Source organism: Prosopis cineraria, unplaced genomic scaffold (genome assembly GCF_029017545.1).
Source record: "Prosopis cineraria cultivar Desert tree isolate PC_DT_omini unplaced genomic scaffold, ASM2901754v1 PC4, whole genome shotgun sequence".
Taxonomy (NCBI): Eukaryota; Viridiplantae; Streptophyta; class Magnoliopsida; order Fabales; family Fabaceae; genus Prosopis; species Prosopis cineraria.
Window position 1 is genome coordinate 37,816,859 of NW_026555335.1, and position 20,336 is coordinate 37,837,194.

The 20,336-nt window shown below is 35.3% G+C and overlaps 4 protein-coding genes across 5 annotated transcripts; 2 read left to right on the top strand and 2 right to left on the bottom strand.

The window, feature by feature from the left end:
* Positions 1 to 3,324: 3,324 nt before the first annotated feature.
* On the top strand, positions 3,325 to 10,134 carry LOC129308459 (uncharacterized). Of its 2 annotated transcripts, none has more exons than XM_054949569.1 (11): positions 3,325 to 3,473; positions 4,534 to 4,679; positions 4,874 to 5,046; positions 6,402 to 6,820; positions 7,005 to 7,083; positions 7,475 to 7,821; positions 7,997 to 8,442; positions 8,520 to 8,706; positions 8,792 to 8,953; positions 9,038 to 9,126; positions 9,711 to 10,134. In XM_054949569.1, the coding sequence occupies exons 2-11, from the start codon at positions 4,567 to 4,569 to the stop codon at positions 9,859 to 9,861; spliced, it is 2,166 nt and encodes a 721-aa protein (XP_054805544.1). In that variant the 5' UTR covers positions 3,325 to 3,473; positions 4,534 to 4,566; the 3' UTR covers positions 9,862 to 10,134. The 2 variants fall into 2 exon arrangements, with proteins under 2 accessions (XP_054805544.1, XP_054805545.1); XM_054949570.1 differs by having other exon boundaries at positions 3,326 to 3,473; positions 8,544 to 8,706.
* A 1,273-nt stretch (positions 10,135 to 11,407) lies between these two features.
* Positions 11,408 to 15,452, bottom strand: LOC129308460 (uncharacterized). Its single transcript, XM_054949571.1, has 8 exons — positions 15,086 to 15,452; positions 14,712 to 14,847; positions 14,506 to 14,575; positions 14,328 to 14,421; positions 13,654 to 13,867; positions 13,214 to 13,355; positions 12,351 to 12,521; positions 11,408 to 11,792 (listed from the first exon to the last, which is right to left on the bottom strand). Exons 1-8 carry the CDS (start codon positions 15,384 to 15,386, stop codon positions 11,601 to 11,603), a joined length of 1,320 nt encoding a protein of 439 aa, XP_054805546.1. The 5' UTR covers positions 15,387 to 15,452; the 3' UTR covers positions 11,408 to 11,600.
* Positions 15,453 to 17,485: 2,033 nt separating this feature from the next.
* On the top strand, positions 17,486 to 19,286 carry LOC129309008 (uncharacterized). The gene is made up of 4 exons (XM_054950355.1): positions 17,486 to 17,509; positions 18,150 to 18,239; positions 18,322 to 18,410; positions 18,973 to 19,286. The coding sequence occupies exons 1-4, from the start codon at positions 17,486 to 17,488 to the stop codon at positions 19,121 to 19,123; spliced, it is 354 nt and encodes a 117-aa protein (XP_054806330.1). The 3' UTR covers positions 19,124 to 19,286.
* Positions 19,287 to 19,650: 364 nt separating this feature from the next.
* On the bottom strand, positions 19,651 to 19,956 carry LOC129309009 (uncharacterized). Its single transcript, XM_054950356.1, has one exon. It carries the CDS (start codon positions 19,954 to 19,956, stop codon positions 19,651 to 19,653), a length of 306 nt encoding a protein of 101 aa, XP_054806331.1.
* Positions 19,957 to 20,336: the final 380 nt, after the last annotated feature.

Below are 20,336 nucleotides of genomic sequence, written 5' to 3' on the forward strand. Positions count from 1 at the left end.
TCATAACCTATAAGTTCAAAAATAACTTTCTAAATACAAACCCTAACTTAAGAATGGAGTAGAAAGAAAGAGGAAGGGTGGGGAAGACTTACTTTGATGATTAGAAGCCCCAGTTCTTCCTAAAGCCCTTCAAATCTTGTGCCTTAGCAGAGTAAGTAGTGTGCTCTTTATTTTCTCTCTTCTCCTTCCTTTTGTTGTTCAAACCTATAACTATCTCATTTAATCATATTTTCGACCATGCACTGTGAAACATGCAACCCATACTGTGGTGGATGGTATAGAGAGAAACATTACTCCTAAAAGCAAGCCATTCACTGTGATGGATGGTGCAAAGAAGGCATCCTCTTAAATTGCTCCTTAGCTAGGCTTAAGTGGCCTAAATCTACTCCGGACTTGTTCCAAAGGCTATAACTAAAACTCAATAAGTGCATTAGCTCTCTTTAACCATCCTCAAACTCATTTATACTTAAATTTACTTAATTATCTCTTATTAACTTAATCAAATATGGGAGGTCAAATTTAGGATGTTACACCACTGCATGCTTCTCTTATTTTTTTTCCCATATTTTTGTCCTCCATTAGTTAAGAATTCCACCTACCTTGATCCATACCTCTATTCTACCTACGACCCCATAAGTCCTAAAGTGACCTGTTGAGATACAGCTAAATTGAACTACGGCTCAATTTGAAAATCGAACACGACTTGGTCTGTAGTTGTAAGAGTGGATAATCACAGCCAGGATAAGTACTTTTATAAAGAAAATCAACCTTAGGATTTAGGTTTTTGGATTGTTTGTGAGGATCTGAGTTTGAATCTTGATAAGGAGATCTCTCTCATCCTTACTAACTTAAAATCTTCAGTGAAAGGTTCTAAATCTATGATTAATGTTAAATTTAAATTTGCTAAACTTAAATGTGAGAAAACAATTAGTTTTGTCTCTGTTGAATAATTAAGATTGTGGATCCTAAAACTGGTAGGCAATGTTCTGTTATTAATGTAACCAAATTTTTGGTTCTCTCCTTTTACTATTTTTAGGTGCTTACTAGCTCTAGTGTATGCACATTTGTGTCTTGGTTCTGGCTGGGTTGAGATGCTTACTAGTGTCTTTTCCCTTTAAAAAATTGCTCTCCTTTTCATGTTCTAAGATTTTTTTTGCAAGTTGTTTTTTTAGTTCTAGCTTGCAAAAGGGGGAAAAAGAAAAATTAGAGATATTCGTTTCATTCTTCCCTTCACTTGACGATTGTTTTGATTCATTTTTCTAAAAGGATGGTTTACTTCGTCTTTTGCTTTTGAACTGGCATTTACCTTGATAATCAAATTGGTGCTCTAAGTTTATGATGAATGAATTGGGGGGAGTATTTTCTTTTATATTTTTTTATTTTTTTTAAAATACTAGGTGGTTGCCATCTAACAAAGGAAGTCAAAATAATGTTTAAATTAAAGATGGGGTGAAATTGCATCTTTTTTAAAAGTTTCGAGGCAAATTTACTTTAAACAAAAGTTTAGAATTCCCAATACTTTTGGATAAAAATTTTTAGGGTATTTTTGCTTTTTAACCATTTTTTCCCTTAATTTGAGTCTTAACTTTTTTTTTAATCCCACCATATACCAAACATAATTTTAAAATTTATTCTTACTTTAGATTTCGTGCCCAATCTCATATCTAACTTTTTTAAAATTCAACACCTTATAGCAAGATTGTGAAAACTCGTGAGTTTAAGCATACTCATGTTGGGATGTAAACTTGTAATACTTTATTTCTATTAATAAATAACCATTAAAAGTATATGATTAAATAATTAAAATAAAAGTAATAGCATAATTTGATTTAAATATATTTTAAATATAAATCATTGAAATTAAATTCATTTACATTGATAGGTTATTGTACTTAACATAAAGATTTCAAAATCAGGCAACTTATTTTTAGTAATTTTTATTTTTTATTAATATTAGCTTTTTTTTATTTTGAATAGGGTCCTACTGTTTCTATAATTTGAGTTTTATACAATATATACCTAACTCCCTCAACTTAATAAAAAATTAAAGAGTTTAGCAAGTTTAACTAAATTTAAATCTCATCCAAATTTATGAGTGAGTTGACACAGTTTTATAAGTTATAAATACAAAATTAGTAAATTTGAAGAATTAGCCCACAAGTTTAATCGAGTTTACATTTAGTCTAAATTTATGAATAAGTTAATATAATTTTATAAGTTAAAAATATAAAAAAAATAAATTCAAAATTTTTTCGGCCAAAAATAAATTCAAAAAATTAATTTGAGAGATTTTGACAACAATATTTTATACCGAGGAGGCCTCAAGTCTCAAGTCTCAACCCTCAAGGCCCTATTTGGTATAAGGTATTGAATTTTTATAGGATTAGGATTGGGATTGAAATTAGGATTGGGACTGAGACTGGGATTAGAAATAAGTTTTAAAATCATGTTTGGTATAACATGGGATTAAAAAAAAAGACTCAAGTTTGACCCAAAAAATAGCTAAAAGACAATATTGCCCTCATCTTCTCCATCATCATCCTCTCTCTTGCAAGCTTCATCGGTATCGACGAATGGCAAGCACGTCTGTCGTCGCTGGGAGGTCTAAAATGAGATTCCTGCCTTTCCTCTGTTTCACACTGTCAAGTGTTCGTCCTTGCCAGTTGCTGTTAAGCTCATTCTTCCATCACCGTCGCTGTTAGAGTCGCTATTGTCTACTCTTGCAAGGAGTTTCGTTTAGGTCACGAACTCTCCTGTCTCTGCCTTACTGTCGATCCATGCCTTCCCTGTCTTTACGTTGTGGCAATGCTCTTCCATCGTCTCTGCTCCTGTTCACAGGCGTGTCGACGTTGTTAGTACACAATGGCATCGTCTTTATCTTCCTCTGTTCCTATTCCGTCCCTATCATGTGATGATAGGCATCCTTGTGTTGCCGAAGTCATCTTCAATGGAGTGTGCAAGGTCGAGGATCATGGAGGAGATTTGTGCGCGATGATGGAGGAGTAAGTTGACTGGACAGGTTTTTGATGAGGGCATTTCAATTATGAAAATTTCAATCTCAAGATTGAAATTACAGTACTAGAGGGGAGGTGGTATTGGGTATTTCCACCAAGATGGGATTGAGTTTGGGAATAAATTTATCATTACCACCTACCAAACATAAAAGCTTGGTATTACTCAATTCCAAACTTAGTCTCACTTTGTCAGTGTTGCGTACCAAACGAGCCCTCAAGCTCACACTGTGGAGGGGCATATTTTGAAATAAATATTAGCTGAAGGGCATGATCGTAATATTAAATTCATATGCAGCGTTAAATAAAATTTTGTTTCCCACAAGGAGGGACGGGCGAGACAGGGAGTCTAGAGAGAGAAAACGTGAGAGACCTCTTCGTCTAGAACTCAGAATATACAAACCAAGAACCCCCCTCGCTTCAATATACATTCTGGTTTCTCACATTCCGCGGGATTTCACTGTAAGATCCTCTCTCCTACCTCTTTCACACTCTCTCTATCTTCTCTCTCCACCTTTTCACTTCACTGCCTTTTTTTTCCCGACTGCTCGCAAACAGGTTCTGGCGGGAATGAAGGTTTTGTGTCGCAGTCGGCGATTTAAGATTCTCCCATTTTTCGTTTCACTCCTTTTTGTCGATGACAGTCACCATTATTTCTATTTATTTTTAGTTTGTTCATTATGCAGTGCTTCGAGTGTTTTGCGAGGTTTGCGTATATTGGCACCTAACTTTATTTGGTCTGAGATCGGAAAAAATGCATATTCTAGGGTTTCCGTTCTGTTGCATCGTATCGGGGCTTCTCGGTTTTGTGTTTTGATGGGAGTCTCAATGTTAGGCGTTTTTATATTCAATCTTCAACGTAGGGTCTTGTACTGTCAATTTTTCAAAACAATTTTAATTCTTTTTGTAGCTTATAATTTATGGAGTTGAAACTAAACAACATGAACTTTTATCTGACTTTGTCTTTTTTAAGCTAGCTACATTGGTCATGGAATGAAATGTCGCAATGACAATTTAGGTTGCCCTGGCAATTCTTAGTGGTTTATTTGACCAGGAGTAACTTTTCATTTTCCTTTTCTGGGGCATGTTAGGGTTTCTGGCACAAGAGACGCTTATTTTTAATTAATGAGCATGCCTCACTGGAGTGAAAGTGTTTTCTATTCTGGTTTTAACACTTAAATTGGACTTCTTTTTCGTTTACCAATCGTTAGGCTCCTCTTGCTGACGATCTAGGAGAAAACTATAAAAACAATATTGTTATTTGAGGTCTCGTACTTTATGGTTATCATACTGATTGATACTCAGCCAATTAAACCATCTTTAGTACTGACGTAGTTTTTAATCCCAACTAGTTTGGTGTGTTGGTCTTATGATTTGTATGGAGTTTGGGACGAGCCACAATATAGTTTTAACCCTAACAGTATTGATGATTTAAGTGGTTCTTGTATTCAGCTGTTTCGAGCTTTTGTGGGAACTATAAGATTAATATTACTGAAATAGTTCTGCCAATTTCTCTGTGCAGGGTGATTGTCTTCGTTTGACAACATATTACTAGATGCCTCTTTTAAAAAGGAAGCCTTTTGTCTTGGCTGAGCTGCCTAAGGATTTGGAGCCCCATGAGCTTGTCCATCAAGTTCGATTTACGAAAGAAATATTTCGAGATTATCAGTATCCTTTTTAATTTATTAATATTGATGCTCTATACTTGGGATTCTTTTTGGCGTTTGTAATTTACATTGATGTAAGTAAATAAAGAGACATCAATTACAATTTTATTGATCTGTATAAAATACATTGTCAACATTTCGCACTTATTCCTTTCAATTAGATGATAATTGTTGGCCTGCCTTAATGTGAAATAGTGACTATTTGAACCGTATAAATTTGTATCGCCAGAGAGTTTGGACATGTAAGGTCACTGGGAAAACTAACTTGACTTATGAAGAGGCTATGGTGTCTGAAAGGCGTGCCACTGAAAAAGTCCAACAAATTCCCAAAGAATTAATGGCCCCTGCACTAAGGATTATTCAATACAGTAAGAACTATTCTTATGTGAGACAAAAGAATATATTTTGATATGATGATAGATCTGTTTTCTATTCTTCTTTTATGGCAAATCACATGCATGATTTTCTTTCATGATGTATAATTATATTGCTGTGTGCATTTAACAAATCTAAATTTTCTTTCTATATGATGTCTACCAGTCTGCTGAATTTATAGGAATTGGATGTGGTTTATATGGGTATATATCTGAAGGATAGATGCTTGTGGAATACATTTTAAGCATCTATAGAGATGGAGTGCTTTCAGAAAAGTGTCTGATGCTTTCTACTTGAACAGTTATGAATTAAAGTACTGTGTTTTTTTGATCCGTTAATGCAATTAAGAAGAGAAATGTAATTATGTTTGGTTTTCTATGCTGCACAGAAGTAGTTCCCAAGATGTCTAGTTGTTGGTTGTCATCATAAGCCTTTTAATCAAGCCGTTCATCTCTCATTCCTAAGCATAGTCTCATGACTCATCAACTTGCAAGTTATCAGTTCTGGGCATGTATTACCCCCACTTAATTGTATATAAATTATGATATCCTGGGCCTTATGATGCCCTTACACTTCTGGTTTTGCTTCAAGATGGTAGTTGGATGAGGCAATAGTTATTGCTAAAGTGTTCTAGATGAAAAGCATTTGTTTTTCTTTCCTAGAGTAACCATTGTCATTGTGTTGGTACATGGTTTTCAGTTTTAGTATTTGATTTTTTTTTTTTGGAAAGAAGCTGATAAGACTATCTCAAAACCTTTGTTTTTTGTAATTTAGTTTATTCTTTCTATAATGTGAGAGAATTAATGTTCACATATCCAGCATGGCAACATGGAACGTATTTTAAATTAGAACTTCTAAACATGTGTTTTACAATCACTAGAGAAATTATGGGAAAGAACTTGATAATGTGTCTGGAAACACACAACTGCTGAAAGTTAACTAAAAGCCAGTAAACAGTTTTAGATTTTAAATTCGACAAATTTAAAATAAAGCAGGCTTTGAATCTTGTTCTTAGAGCTAACTCACCAAACAAATCTTCTGTTCTCTGACAATGAATGATCCATAAATGGATTTATCTTTTCCCCCCTAGAATTATTGTTAAGACTTGTTTGAAAACTGAAAATTAAAAAACAATGAAAGAAACAAACAGGTCTTGTGTGTCTGATTGAAGTGTGTTTGGATTATACAATTTGTTGAGTTTTTATCAAAATGTATATGTTTTGTGCAAAACTAAAGGGTCCTGTGTGTTTCATCCAAGTGTGCTGGATTATGCAACTTGTTGGATTCTCATCAAAATGCTTGTATTGTGTGTGTATTGAACTCCGTGAATGAACTTTTGTTTTGGCAGGCATGCTTCCTTTGAGGGAACTCGCTGAAGCAATAGCTGACAAATTGCAGGAACAAGTTTATGTGGGTGCTGAGCTGCATGGAAAAAAGGATGATGGAGAGCATCCCTGCAAAATATTGAAAGTCATGCAGGAAGGAGTTGATGAATTCCGTTATGAGGTAGCTTGGCTTGACAAAAACAAGAAAACAGTTGAAAAGGCTGAAGTCAGTGCCAAGGATTTGGTGCAGAAGAAATTTCCTTTTAGCAGGAACATCTTGAAATCTTTTATTCGGGAATCTACATATCGTAATGCTCCTTGGGTAATACATGATGAATTGGCACAAAATTATGGAATCTCAACTGATATCCCAGAGGAGTTAAAAGGAAGAGCTTTCTTCAACAACGGACTTTTAATTTGCAACAAGAAAAGGAAAATTGAGGTAAACAGGAAGAGAGTGGTAGCAGTTTCAGCTTCGTTCATCTCTCTAATCCATGCATAAAGAAACAAAATTTAATTGGTAAAGGAGATAGAAACAGTAAACTATTATAGGATTAAGGGTCCTGAAGTATCTTTGTTGGTTTGTTATTGATGCTATTTTTCTGTATCAAATCTAACATGTTCAGGATTTAAATGGAGATGCTGAAAATTGCAAAAGGAGGAAATCAGATCAATCAAAAAATAATGGCTCCCATTTAGTGAAAGGTAGAATTTAAAGGTTGAAGTCATTTTGTCTGTTAGAATTGGTTTTGCCTCCATTAATTTACAGCTGTCTAATTGGAATTATTTTTTAGTAGAATTTTATTTTGCTTTGCTTTGAGCATTTCCATTTCATCCTTCCCTTTCTCTTTCACTTTCTATGTTGCCAGGGTTGGGTTGTAGTGTGCACCATGGTAGTAGCCTCTTGTATTTTTTTTTAATTGGAAAGCTCTCTCTCTTGCGGTTTGGTGATAATGAATGATTGATAAAATTGTATTTCAAATCATATTATTGCTATTGCGGAATTACAGATTTCTTACAATTGTCCAGTCAATCATCCCTTTATGATTTTAATGCATCAAATTGTCTTAACCTTATTCGTATCACAATTTTGCAGAAAATGGCCAATGTAAGGAAGAACCTATCAAATATCCGATTGATGATTTATTGGTGGAGCCTAGTCCAAATGATCCTGTTTTTGCTGATCGTCCTTCTCCATCAAGAGACTTCAATGTTCCAATTCATTGTGTAGGGGATCTCTTAATGGTTTGGGATTTTTGTACTTCTTTTGGTAGGCTGTTGCGCTTGTCACCCTACTCTCTGGAAGATTTTGAAAACTCAATCTGCCACAAGGAAAGCAACGTGGTTCTCCTTATGGAATCTCATGCAGCACTCCTTCGGGTGCTCATGAAAGATGATGGTGAGTACGCTTCAGCTGTACAGAAAAGAAAACGGAAGTTTAAGGTCAGCATCGCCCTTGTGCATATATCTTTCTATTACCAGTCATCAGTATATATTTTTTATGCTCCATGCAAATGTTCCAAATGAAACTTTAATTGCAACCTGGCATTCTATGCAACTTATTTCTTTCTTTCTTGTATTAATGATATGACAGTATCTAACCCCATTTCATTTTCAGATTACAATGATTAATTGGCAAGAATATTTATGCGATTTTCTAGAAATGATCAATGTTCCTGGGTTACGGCAGTTTGAAGCTACCATAAAAAGGGGACATTATGGCCTCGTTGATATCAATGCTAAACTAGAAATATTGTGCGAATTGGTCAATCAAGTTCTTGAAACCTCCATTTTTAGGGAAAGGTTGGACGAGGTTATTGAACAGCGGCAGGCACTTGGTGCTACTAGAAGAGGAGAAGCACTAGAAGATGGTAGGAAAAGAAGGGAAGAAAAGGAACGGTTGAAAGCTGAGTTTGAAAGAAATGGTAGTATGAATGGGCACTTTCAAATAAATGCAGCAACTGTCTCAACAAAAAATAATCACAATAGAGAGAACGGAGATATGAGAAAGAAAAGAAATGGAGAGAAGGAACCATCTAGGCAGGGGGATGCTTTGGGTGGAAGGTCAGTGTTTATATTGTGAACTGTAGCTGCGTGCCTTTGAGTTTTCTTTCTAGTAATTATTATGACATCCGACATAGAATTTGTTCTAAATTTCTGAGCAGCATGGATAAGCATTCGAATGGTGCATCCAAAAAGTCATCTAAGAAGCTGAGTTTAGAACTGAAAGAACCAACAGAAAATGGAAATGAATCATCCAGAAAGGAATCACAGAAGCAATTAAAGGGGGAGAAGGATCCATCAGAGAAGAATAGTATAGAAGAGAGGGTGCAACCCACCTCCTTGCTTTTTTTTTTTTTTAACATTATTTAGTTTGCCCGTTAGACTCCTAATGATGCTTTTTGTTGCACAGAGAGAATATTTTGAACGAGAGATGGAAAAACGATTTGTTCGTACAAGTCCCCTTGGCAAAGACAGGCATTACAGCAGGTATTGGTGGTTTCGCCGTGATGGGAGGATCTTTGTAGAAAGTTCTGATTCTAAGGAGTGGGGCTACTACAGCACCAAGGAAGAGGTGCTTAATTCAAATAGCCTGCCATATATGCTTTTTCTTTATTCATGAGACTTCTACTAACTTTTTGTTGGTATGCTTGAATAGCTTGATGCATTGATGAGGTCACTGAATTGCAAGGGTGAGCGGGAAAGAGAATTGCAAAAGCAACTGGAAAAATATTATGCTAGAATATGGTGAGTTAGATTTATTTTCCAATTGAAGGTTTCAATGGAGTACCGGTAGAACATTTCTGTGTCCTTGGTTCCATTTCACGTGGTGGAATATGATGCCCTGAACCTAAGTAGAAGCCTACAATTGACTTTTCTCCCAGCTGTACACGTTTTATAAGTGCTGTTACTGTAAGCTGACAAAACCAATGAAGGTATACAACAAAGGAACACCGTTGTTCTTGTTTAGTTATAGCTTCTACTAAGTAATTCTAATGTAACTTTGATACTGACGAGAATAGTGACATGCCATAGAATGACCTCCGCAATGAGCTGATAGTTTGGAGTGATTGGCCTTGGCTGAGAACAGAAAAAAACCTATTAGAAACTGTGATCAGCAAGTTTGATTAATTTAAACATTTTGGATGCATGACCTTGGTTGCCATTTGATTCTCGTGAAACCTGTGTCGCTAAGTTAGATTCTGATCTTCTAGCGACACATATAGATTACCTATCTTGAATATGCTTCTAAATGTTATCGATATTTTTTGTTTGCCTAAGTTTTTTTTTTCATCAGTGAACTTCATTTTATTTATATTCCATGTTTATAGTACGGAACTCCAGAAGAGATCAAAGGATCAGATACAGCAGATTGCACTAGATGAGTCTGTGCTCCGAAGGTCTACTCGTGTTCGAGCGCCACCCAGAGAAAATCCTGCCAATGCTTTCCTCAAATATGTTAACAAGTGGAAGGAAGAGTAGTCTGTTAAGTTTAGCTCTTCAGATTCATGAAAGCTGGAACGTTCTACCCTGATTGTCTTTCCATTTGTTTCTTTCGTGATTACATATGGAGAATAGTAGGAAATGATTCTGTTGGTCCAAGGTCTGAGGAGGAATAGGAGGATTGAGCCGTAGTCTAATCTATCATCGGATGATGGACAAGCATGTATTCTATGCTTGATCCTGAAATTTTGTATATGGATAATAGATTACGCCATTTTTAAATAATAATCATAATCATTGGTACAAAAAGAATTCATGTATTCTCATCATCATCATCATAGTCATTTTGTTCTTTTCATCGTTACTGCATTTACATGATGTAGAAATTTAGATGGAACTGTCCATGTGAAAGAATATGGTCAAAGGATGACTATTGTTTTCCGGGTTTCCGACAGGAATTCATTCTGTAGTCTTGTAAGATTAAATTGTCCCAATATTTGTAGTCTTTTCGCCCTATGATTCATCTAAAAATCAATGAACACTACACACGTTTTGAAGGTTAATTGAAAGACATGTAATTATGATCTAATTCATTTTTTGTCAAGGGAGAGCGTACTTTGTCCAATTGTCAGTACTCTAAAGTAAATAATACAAGGGGTCATCAGGACCTTGCACGTTCCGCATGCATGAAACTGAAGCATGTACTTTTTATGCATCCTTAATATTGTTTACAACATTTATGACTTGTAACACTATTTATGATTTATAGTGTCGTTTTATGTGGATTTTAGGTAGACATATAAATTTGAGAAATAAATCATATTGCTGGTAAGTTGTAAATAATAGAAATATATTCTATATTGATTGAGGATCTTCCTTTGTATGCTTTTCAAAGCCATCTTTATGACATTTTCTCACCTTTCTTTTTGGCAATTAAAAGTGAAATAGTAGACAAAAGTGACCTAGAGAAACTAAAAGCATTTATAGAATGGCGCCAAAAAAAAAAAAAAACAACCATTACCACGCTTGTTACTCAGGGAAGAAGCGAAATAGACTACAGCTGGAAGCAATGCACCTTAACATAGGCATCAAAGTCAGGCAATAAAACTTGCAATGTAACTTTTCTAGAGCTGCAAAATTTGAAATTACAGACAGTGAACCTCTCAACCAACGATTTTGATTCCCAAATGTCTTCCTTTATCAAGATTTTAAACTTCAATCCAATGACTGCCATAGTGCCATAAAAAGAGAAAAGAAAACTCCTACTAACGGCAGGGCTGCAGAGTCCCAGGGGAGGTCGAGATTAGTTTTTCATTATTCTCTTTTTCCTCATTTCCTTCTTTTCCCTGACTGCATGCAGGATAAAGCCTAGAAGAGAAGGTGAGGAGCTCCGATGCATTCTTACCCACTTAAAAAAAAAAAAAATGCAGGACTTTCTCGTTCATGTAAATTGTAAAGTACAGTGCATGAATGCAGTATATTCATAACATGTATATGAGACCTTTGGCCAATCAGATATCTTTAATTTTCAGGATTTAACCTTAAGATATGTAAATGCACCTATCCCGACCAAATGAACCAGAGGTGGCATGCAAATATTTATTTTATTTAAGTACTTTGACCACGTCTAGGCCATTAGGAACCCTGTTATCAGTATAGCAGAATATGAGCAAACAACATCCATCATGTGTTCTCAGGCCACCAGTTCCTTGCAATTTGGATTACGGGCAAGAACCAGAATTCTAGCCACAAAGCATTGCATGGAATGTAAAACAAGATTATCTTATCTCAATGACGGCTCGCCCGACAATTTTTCCCTGGTTGAGATCTTCAAATGCTTTGCCTGCCTCCTCAAAGCTGTATCTTCTAGAAACAGTATTGGAAAGATTGAAGATACCTGTTTCTGCCAGTCTGACTAACTTGGGAAGATCTTGCCTCGCTCTACCTCCATATGATCCCAGAACTTTTATCTACTCAGAGATGGTGTAATAGTTCATGGAAATAATGAAGGAAGCAGAAATAATTATCAGTTCAGGAGAGAATTCCATAACATTGCATAAAAGAAACTAAAGTTAGTTTCTCTAGTTTGAACTCAAAGATCATCTTCAACCAGATTATTCATGTGAATGGAAGATACTTCACTGAATTGATCCAGCTAAAGCCTTAAAATAGGCTCAAAAGCGGAATACCAACATAAATAAAATTCATGCAGTGGCTCACGAGTATCAGAGTAACTCGTGAAAAAATAATTATACCCATTATTTACTAACATCAAGAGTTTCAATATTTTTATGTTTTTATAAAACAAGTTTAAGATGAAAAGAGTTATTCTATATTTGGTAACAGATTTCCAGTGTTAGGAGATCTTTAATTTCAAAAGAGGGGAGGGAAGTTCCATTCAGATTATAGAAGGCCAGTTTGATTTGAATGGTGATGGTGCTATCTTTGACCATTACAATTGAGACTTGATATAGTATAAGGAGTTACTTAATAGTTCGAAAGATATATTGCATACAAAGAATATGCACCTTTTTACGAACAAGGCGATTTATATCGATTTGTCCAACAGCACCAGCTTTTGCTAGTCCAATCATCACAGCTTTTCCTCCATCCTTCACACTTTGCGTGCACTGGGAAAACGTCTGTGGTTTTCCCAAGGCTTCCACAGCAACGTCAACACCTTTTCCACCAGTTATTTCCTGTTGAAATCAGTGCAAACAAAATAAAGGCTCTCTTCAGAGTGAAACAAACCGAACATCCTGTGAATGAGGCGATTTGTGAATTGGAAAATCGTGAGTGTTCCTCCTAACCCCATGCCTGTGGCTTTTTCAGAAAATAATAGTAAAAATAATGACAAATAAATGTCTTGTTTTTGAATCTCGAGAGTTTGAAGAAAAAGAAAACTTAATTATAGATGACAAATATGAATAGGAAAAGCTTAAAGTAGAGTTTATGGATCAAAACTTCAAACTGTGTCCCAAAAGGAGAATGAGAAGAAACTGACAGTTAAAGCTAAACAAGTTATGGTTGCAGAATAGAGGAACAAAAAACCATGGGCAGAGTCATTTGAAAGCAAAATATATGCTCTCTATACTTCGCTCTGATCAAAATACACAGAAGATCGTTGCAATTTTTTCTAATGCAGAAGTCTATCTAATAGCCTTAGAATTAGAAGTTATTGATGCTTTGACAGCCTTCTGAGTCAATTTGTTTAACTACTGATTCCTGGTAGACACACATGCAAATAAGTCATGAAAAAGATCCTTTCGTGTTACTCCTTAAAATATAAAATACCAACCAGACATGTTTCAATTAGAAATAATATAGCAGTAATCCTCCGACATAACACAGTTAGATCTTGAAAGATTGAGTCAAAGGAAAATGCATTTACAATTATCTTTCCAATTGGATCTTCTCGTGCTGCATTCACGGTGTGAGTAGCACCAAATGTTTTTGCTTTCTCTAGCTTTTCATCCTGAACATCCACAGCAATAATTTCAGAAGCACCAAATGCTCTAGCTATCTGCAAACAGCTGGAAAGAGGAGAAAATTCGGCTCAATGTTCTGTATCAGAGGGGTAAATTGAAATCCTATATTCTCCAAATCATTTTGCAACACCTAAGTGGTCTCCATAACGAAACATAACTATCACATAGTTAAAGGTATGATTCCCAACAAGTTGTAGACAATCTAACTACACTATGAGAAACAATCAAACAAGCATGTTAACTTGGCATACCTCAAACAAGCATTACCAAAGAGAACCAAAAGAAAGGCAGTGCAACTGCTAGGTGAAAATTGTACACTCATCAGGAAAGTAATATCTTTTACCTAGAACCAACACCCCCTGTTCCGATAACAGCAACAGAGTCCCCTGGACGCACCTCAGCCGCATGGGCCATTGCTCCATACGCAGTAAAGACAGCACATCCTAGTATTGCAGACTCTGTGTATGGCAATGAGTCTGGTAATACTGTCAACGCATTTGCTGGCACCACACAGTATTCAGCAAGCCCTCCCATACTATACATGTAGACTGGTTTTCCTATAAGTTATTAATTATTTTTAGTATTCAATAATGAAGAGCACTATCAATGAGTAAGTTAAAACTCTGAATAGCATTAAGATTGTTATCAGCTGAAAATAAAACACCAACAAGCGGATTGGGATTTTTTTGGTAAGAAGTTGCAAAGCATTAAATTAATTGATCCTGTGCAGATGCAATCAAGGAACATGCATACTTATTTCAGCGAACGGAGCTTGAATTGGTATGTTACATCAGTTTATCACTCAACATTAATAACAGTAACATGTTTCTTAAGTGCCAGTAAAAAGCACAGGTGCTTCCAGTAGAAAATTATGAAAATTAGTAATCTACCATGAGCTTTCAGGATATAAAGTAAATCATAATATTAGTTCTGCTGACTGTGCCAGTAGTTGATTGAAGAGAAAAGTAACTAAAGGACCATTGTCAGCCTTAAGAATAACATACAAATCATACTTACCACTGCTGCGAAGAAACAGCCGAGTTTCACCGTCATAGAGGGTTCCTTTTGCCCGGTTATAAGCAAAGAAAGCTTCACATAAATCATCATGCCCCTGTTTAGTAGCGGGAGACTTATGACAACATTGAGGGCGAGCAATAAATCAGACAAAGTGATCGATGCGAATATGCGATGTTACCTTTGAACAATAAGAACAGTTGCCACAAGGCATAATGAAGGAACCAACGACTCGAGATCCAACTGGAAGCCTGCAACACAGGAAAGCTTAATTATTACGAATTTTTACTTTCCACCCGCATTGACTTAAGAAAGTACACTTTTCCTAAAAGTCAACTGACTAGAACATTAATGATTAGCAAAAGACCATTAAACTTTGACTGCTACCTTTGTTTTGTTTTATCATCTGTGAGCGGTCCATGTTCAAGAATTTCGCCAGTTATCTCATGTCCCAGCACGCAAGGACTGGAAAAAGGAATTTCGTCCTTTATAACGTGGAGATCGGAGTGGCATACTCCACAACCTGCATGCACAACAAAACATTCGATAATTAATTAGTTTAGTTCCCTCGTTTAAAGCCGGAAAGCTTGACTCTAGGAAATTAGACGAAAACCGGGTATCTTTAGGACCTGAAAAAGTATGAATTAATCATCGACGATTCTTTTTGACAACAATGTTTTCGAAATCAGACAGGTCGCAAAATTGAAAATCAACAACAACAACAATCACGAAGAGAAAACAAGAAATTGAGGATTATCAACCCTTGGTTCTGACGAGAACTTCTCCAGCCTTGGGGCGAGGGATGTGGAATTCCTCGATGGAGAGAGGCTTGCCAGATTCCCAGAATACAGCTCCACGCATAAACGATGGGAGTCCACCACCACCGGCAAGCTGGGAGTAAAACGAAAAGCCCTTTGAAACTCTGCGAATAGCATTTTCATTCACAGACTTATCGATCGGAAAATGCTGAGTCAACGCCTCACTAAGACACCAAGAAGTAGCGAACTTGAAGCGGCGGGCATTGTGGGAAATACTGGTTCTCCGAAGTAGAGCTGCTGCCATGGTGGAATCATACAATCTGAGGTCAAACTGAGATGGTCAGACGGATGAGTATGTACTGCGGGTGTAGTGTGCGTAGGTGAAATTCAAGCGGATTGGAACGAGAAATTAACAATATATTATCGTGGGCCCATACCTGACAAGTCATCGGATCGCATCCTTTCAAAGCGACAAAAATGGCATCCAAGACCGCTTCAATTTTTTTTGCTTTTTTGAATTTTGGAAACTATTGATATTGTGTTGAAGTAGGATTGATTTAAAAATAAATAATTATTTTATTAAAATAAAATTTAATTAAAAATATTTTATATTTTTAAATGGAGGAGATACGTTCTAATATTTTATATATTTATAATTTTTATAGTTATTAAAATGCATGTATATGATTCAAAATAAAGGGTTAAAAGGATTAAAATTGAAAACAAGGGAAGGAGCCAAGCTAGGTGTGGTCTTTTTCTATGTCATGTATTTACTTCTGACGTCAGCTTAGATTGAATCAAGTCAAGTCATGTCCAACTAAGTTACAAGTCGCATGTATAGTCCTAATAATCTTCAACATAAAACTAAATAGAGCTTTGATAAATTTATAAATTAATTGACAAAAATATGTTGTTTGATTAAATAAAAAAAATTTATCTACAATTTTCAACTTTAATTTGAAATAATTTAAAAAATGACATTTTGATTAAATAAATAAATAAAGCTATTAATTACACATTTATTTAGTCTATAAATGTGACATGAGACACATATCTTGAAACGGTATGCTTCATAATCATTCTATCCTTTGTATGCCTTTGGATGCTAACTAAAAAATTAAAAATTCAAGCCATAATTTCTCAGTAAATAACAAGTATAATTATAAACAATTAAACCATTAGAAATTAACTCAAGTAATAAGGATGAAACTATGATGCATTAATATAGGGTAAACTATCAACTTGGATGCCTAGTCATTGTGTATTGAAATTTGAACTAGGCTAACTTTGTATCACCATACCAAGGGGAGGGAACAGAAATCTCTCCATTTCTTTACTCTCTTTTTTCCTTCATTTTCCAATCATAATAATTCATCAACTTTATGATTAAAACAAGTTTATTCAATAGAATAATATCAATGGTAAAAATTGAGAAGTAGAGAGAAAATAAGAGTAAAAAAAATGGAGAGCCCTCACCCCTGTATTAAGTTTGGCTTTGTCCGCAACAAAATTATTTTAAAAATAATAAATAGATTTTATTGATTAACTTATCTCCATCTAAAGATATATTCTTTCAAAAACAATAATTTTTCAACAGTATCATTTTTGAAATTATAAAAATTGAATAATTATGCATTGCTTTTACATAATATTTAGTTAAAATTAATTGAAAATATTGAATTCTTAAAATTTTCGTGATCGTAATGAAGTCAATATATACTATCGTACCCATGATGTGTCAAGTAAAATAATCTCATTCAATTAATTAACACTAAATAATTTAAAATACACTCGCGCACACACGCTCAAGGTGGGCAGACCAGGTTTAACAGGTTAGCTCGACATCGAACCCATTGCAATCTAATAATAGTGTGGGCCAGGCACAATCGACTAAAGCTAGTTGCGATTAGAAGGCGGTGAAGGCAAAACGCATAGTATAAAAATTCAGTTAAGCCACTCAATTGAACCGATAAATTAATAAACAAGTGTGTTAACAAATTTAATAAAATATTTTTTTATGATCAATTTAATTATGATTTTAATAATTAAATCTTGAACCAATACTTTATCAGTAGCTTGACAAAACGACATATATAACACGTGCAAAATGAAGGACTGAGAACATTAAGCTAGTAGGGGATTTTTTAAAAAAAATCACAATTTTTTTTGACAACTTATTATTAATTAAATACAATATTTTTAACCTCAAGATTAAGTTAAATAAATTTGATTAACTAATTATATTTGCACTCCTCTCTTCAAAATATTTAAATTTTAATACAACATTGAAACATTATTTTTTCAAGTGAGAAAGATTGATATTTTAGTGGGTTTAAAATCTTAAATTTTATGAGTACAAAGTGTAAAATTTTCTCACACTAACATGCAATTTTTTCTAAGGGAATGGAGGCATTTGCTCACACTCATGTACATATAAAACACTCGTATACGTATAGGTTTGTCACTGCTCGTGGGTCCATAATTGACGATAATTGAGGGAATCAAACTGATGGAAGATCTTGCATTTGGGTCACTCTCAATCACAACATCGGGCACCGTGATCTGCAACGTGCCTCTGAAGTTGAATTAATGATATGAACTAACAGTCTATCAGTCTAAAATGACAAACAAAATTAAATCTGTAAGCTCCTACTCATAAAGGAGTTTACATACTATTAAGATGCAAGGCCATTAGTGACCACTCCATTTATCAAAGCCATAGTGAAAAAAATAATAGTTATCGAACTTGATTAATCATATGATGACAGAAAAGTGTCTCAAAACAGAAACAGGAAGCCCATTTTTAAAACCATGAAATTCATGAATCTCGGATCGTTGTCATATATGGAATACTACATCGCGAGCAGCGAATCAGAACAAAGTTTGTGTGCGTAAACCAAAGCCCAGGCCACGACCACCAAAGATGAAAGATATATATATTGAAGAAACAAAGAAAGTCTACTCAACACGTTGCTCTGAATTGTCCCCATCCCTCTTTCTTAGATCCCCCTTTTAGACATTTGCCTTTGTATTGCCCATTCTTTCGTCCCTTTGAAATTTAAACCAGAAACAAACATCGTATTATTATCGTGATGGGAGGATCTTTGTGGAAAGTTCTGATTCTAAGGAGTGGGGCTACTACAGCACCAAGGAAGAGGTACTAAATTCAAATTAAATAGCCTGCTATATATGCTTTTTCTTTATGCAAGAGACTTCTGCTAACTTTTATGCTTGAATAGCTTGATGCATTGATGAGGTCACTGAATTGCAAGGGTGAGCGGGAAAGAGAATTGCAACAGCAACTGGAAAAATATTATGCTAGAATATGGTGAGTTAGATTTATTTTCCAATTGAAAGTTTCAATGGAGTACCGGTAGAACATTTCTGTGTCCTTGGTTCCATTTCACGTAGTAGAAGCCTTCAATTTAGACTTTTCTCCCAGCTGTACACGTTTTATAAATGCCGTTACCGTAAGTGGACAAGACCAATGAAGGTATAGAACAAAGAAACACCGTTGTTCTAGTTTAGTTATAGCTTCTACTAAGTAATTCTAATGTAACTTTGATACCGACGAGAATAGTGACATGTAATAGAATGACCTCTGCAATGAGCTGATAGTTTGGAGTGATTGGCCTTGGCTGAGAACAAAAATAACCTATTAGAAACTGTTATCATTAAGTTTGATTAATTTAACATTTTGAATGCATGACCTTGGTTACCATCTTGATTCTCGTGAAAGCTGTGTCGCTAAGTCAGATTCTTATCTTCTAGCGATGACATATAGACTACCTCTCTTCCGTTGAATGTACTTTTAAATGTTATCGATATTTTTTGTTTGCCTAAGTTTTTTTCATCAGTTAACTTCATTTATTTATATTCCATGTTTATAGTACGGAACTTCAGAAGAGATCAAAGGATCAGATACAGCAGATTGCACTAGATGAGTCTGTGCTCCGAAGGTCTACTCGTGTTCGAGCGCCACCTAGAGAAAATCCTGCCAATGCTTTCCTCAAGTATGTTAACAAGTGGAAGGAAGAGTAGTCTGTTAAGTTTAGCTCTTCAGATTCATGAAAGCTGGAACGTTCTACCCTTATTGTCTTTTCATTTGTTTCTTTCGTGATTACATATGGAGAATAGTGGGAAATGATTCTGTTGGTCCAAAGTCTGAGGAGGAATAGGAGGATTGAGCCGTAGTCTAATCTATCATCGGATGATGGACAAGCATGTATTCTATGCTTGATCCTGAAATTTTGTATATGGATAATTGATTACGCCATTTTTAAATAATAATCATTGGTACAAAAGGAATTCATGTATTCTTATCATCATCATCATAATCATTTTGTTCAGTTCATGGTTACTGCATTTATATGTTGATGTGGAAATTTACACATGCGAAAGAATATGGTCAAAGGATGATGATTGTTTCTCCTGATATCCGACAGGAATTCATTCTGTAGTCTTGTAAGATTCAATTGGCCCAAGATTCTCCTGAAGTCCGACAGGTGGCAAAATTGAAAATCAACAACAACAACAATCACGAAGAGAAGACAAGAAATTAAGGATTATCAACCCTTGGTTCTGACGAGAACTTCTCCAGCCTTGGGGCGAGGGATGTGGAATTCCTTGATGGAGAGAGGCTTGCCAGATTCCCAGAATACAGCTCCACGCATAAACGATGGGAGTCCACCACCACCGGCGAGCTGGGAGTAAAACGAAAAGCCCTTTGAAACTCTGCGAATCGTATTTTCATTTACAGCCTTATCGATCGTGAAATGCTGAGTTAACGCCTTACTAAGACACCAAGAAGTGGCGAACTTGAAGGGGAGGGCATTGTGGGAAATACTGGTTCTCCGAAGTAGAGCAGCTGCCATGGTGGTGTTATAATATTCTAAGGATATGTTATTTTTTTTATGCCATTATTCTGGTCTCTCTCTTATCTCTAGCAGCTTTCATTGTATTAGAGTTATGGAATATTTTTCATTTTTTCACAGGCAAAGTAAGATTTTAAAGAGTGACAGCCTTCCTTAATATTTCTATCCTCCATCCTGATCCAGAGGTGGCATAGTCAGATTGATGTACAGCCATATGTGAAAGAAGAAGAGAGAGTCATTTTCATAGGACAATCTTAATAAATCAGAGTTTACAAATTCATTAATCGTTGGATTAGACTGAAACTTGGTCATCACATTTGTAACATCGAATACATCTTTTTCAACGGTTGATTATTGATTTGTTACTTGTTGTAGGAGTT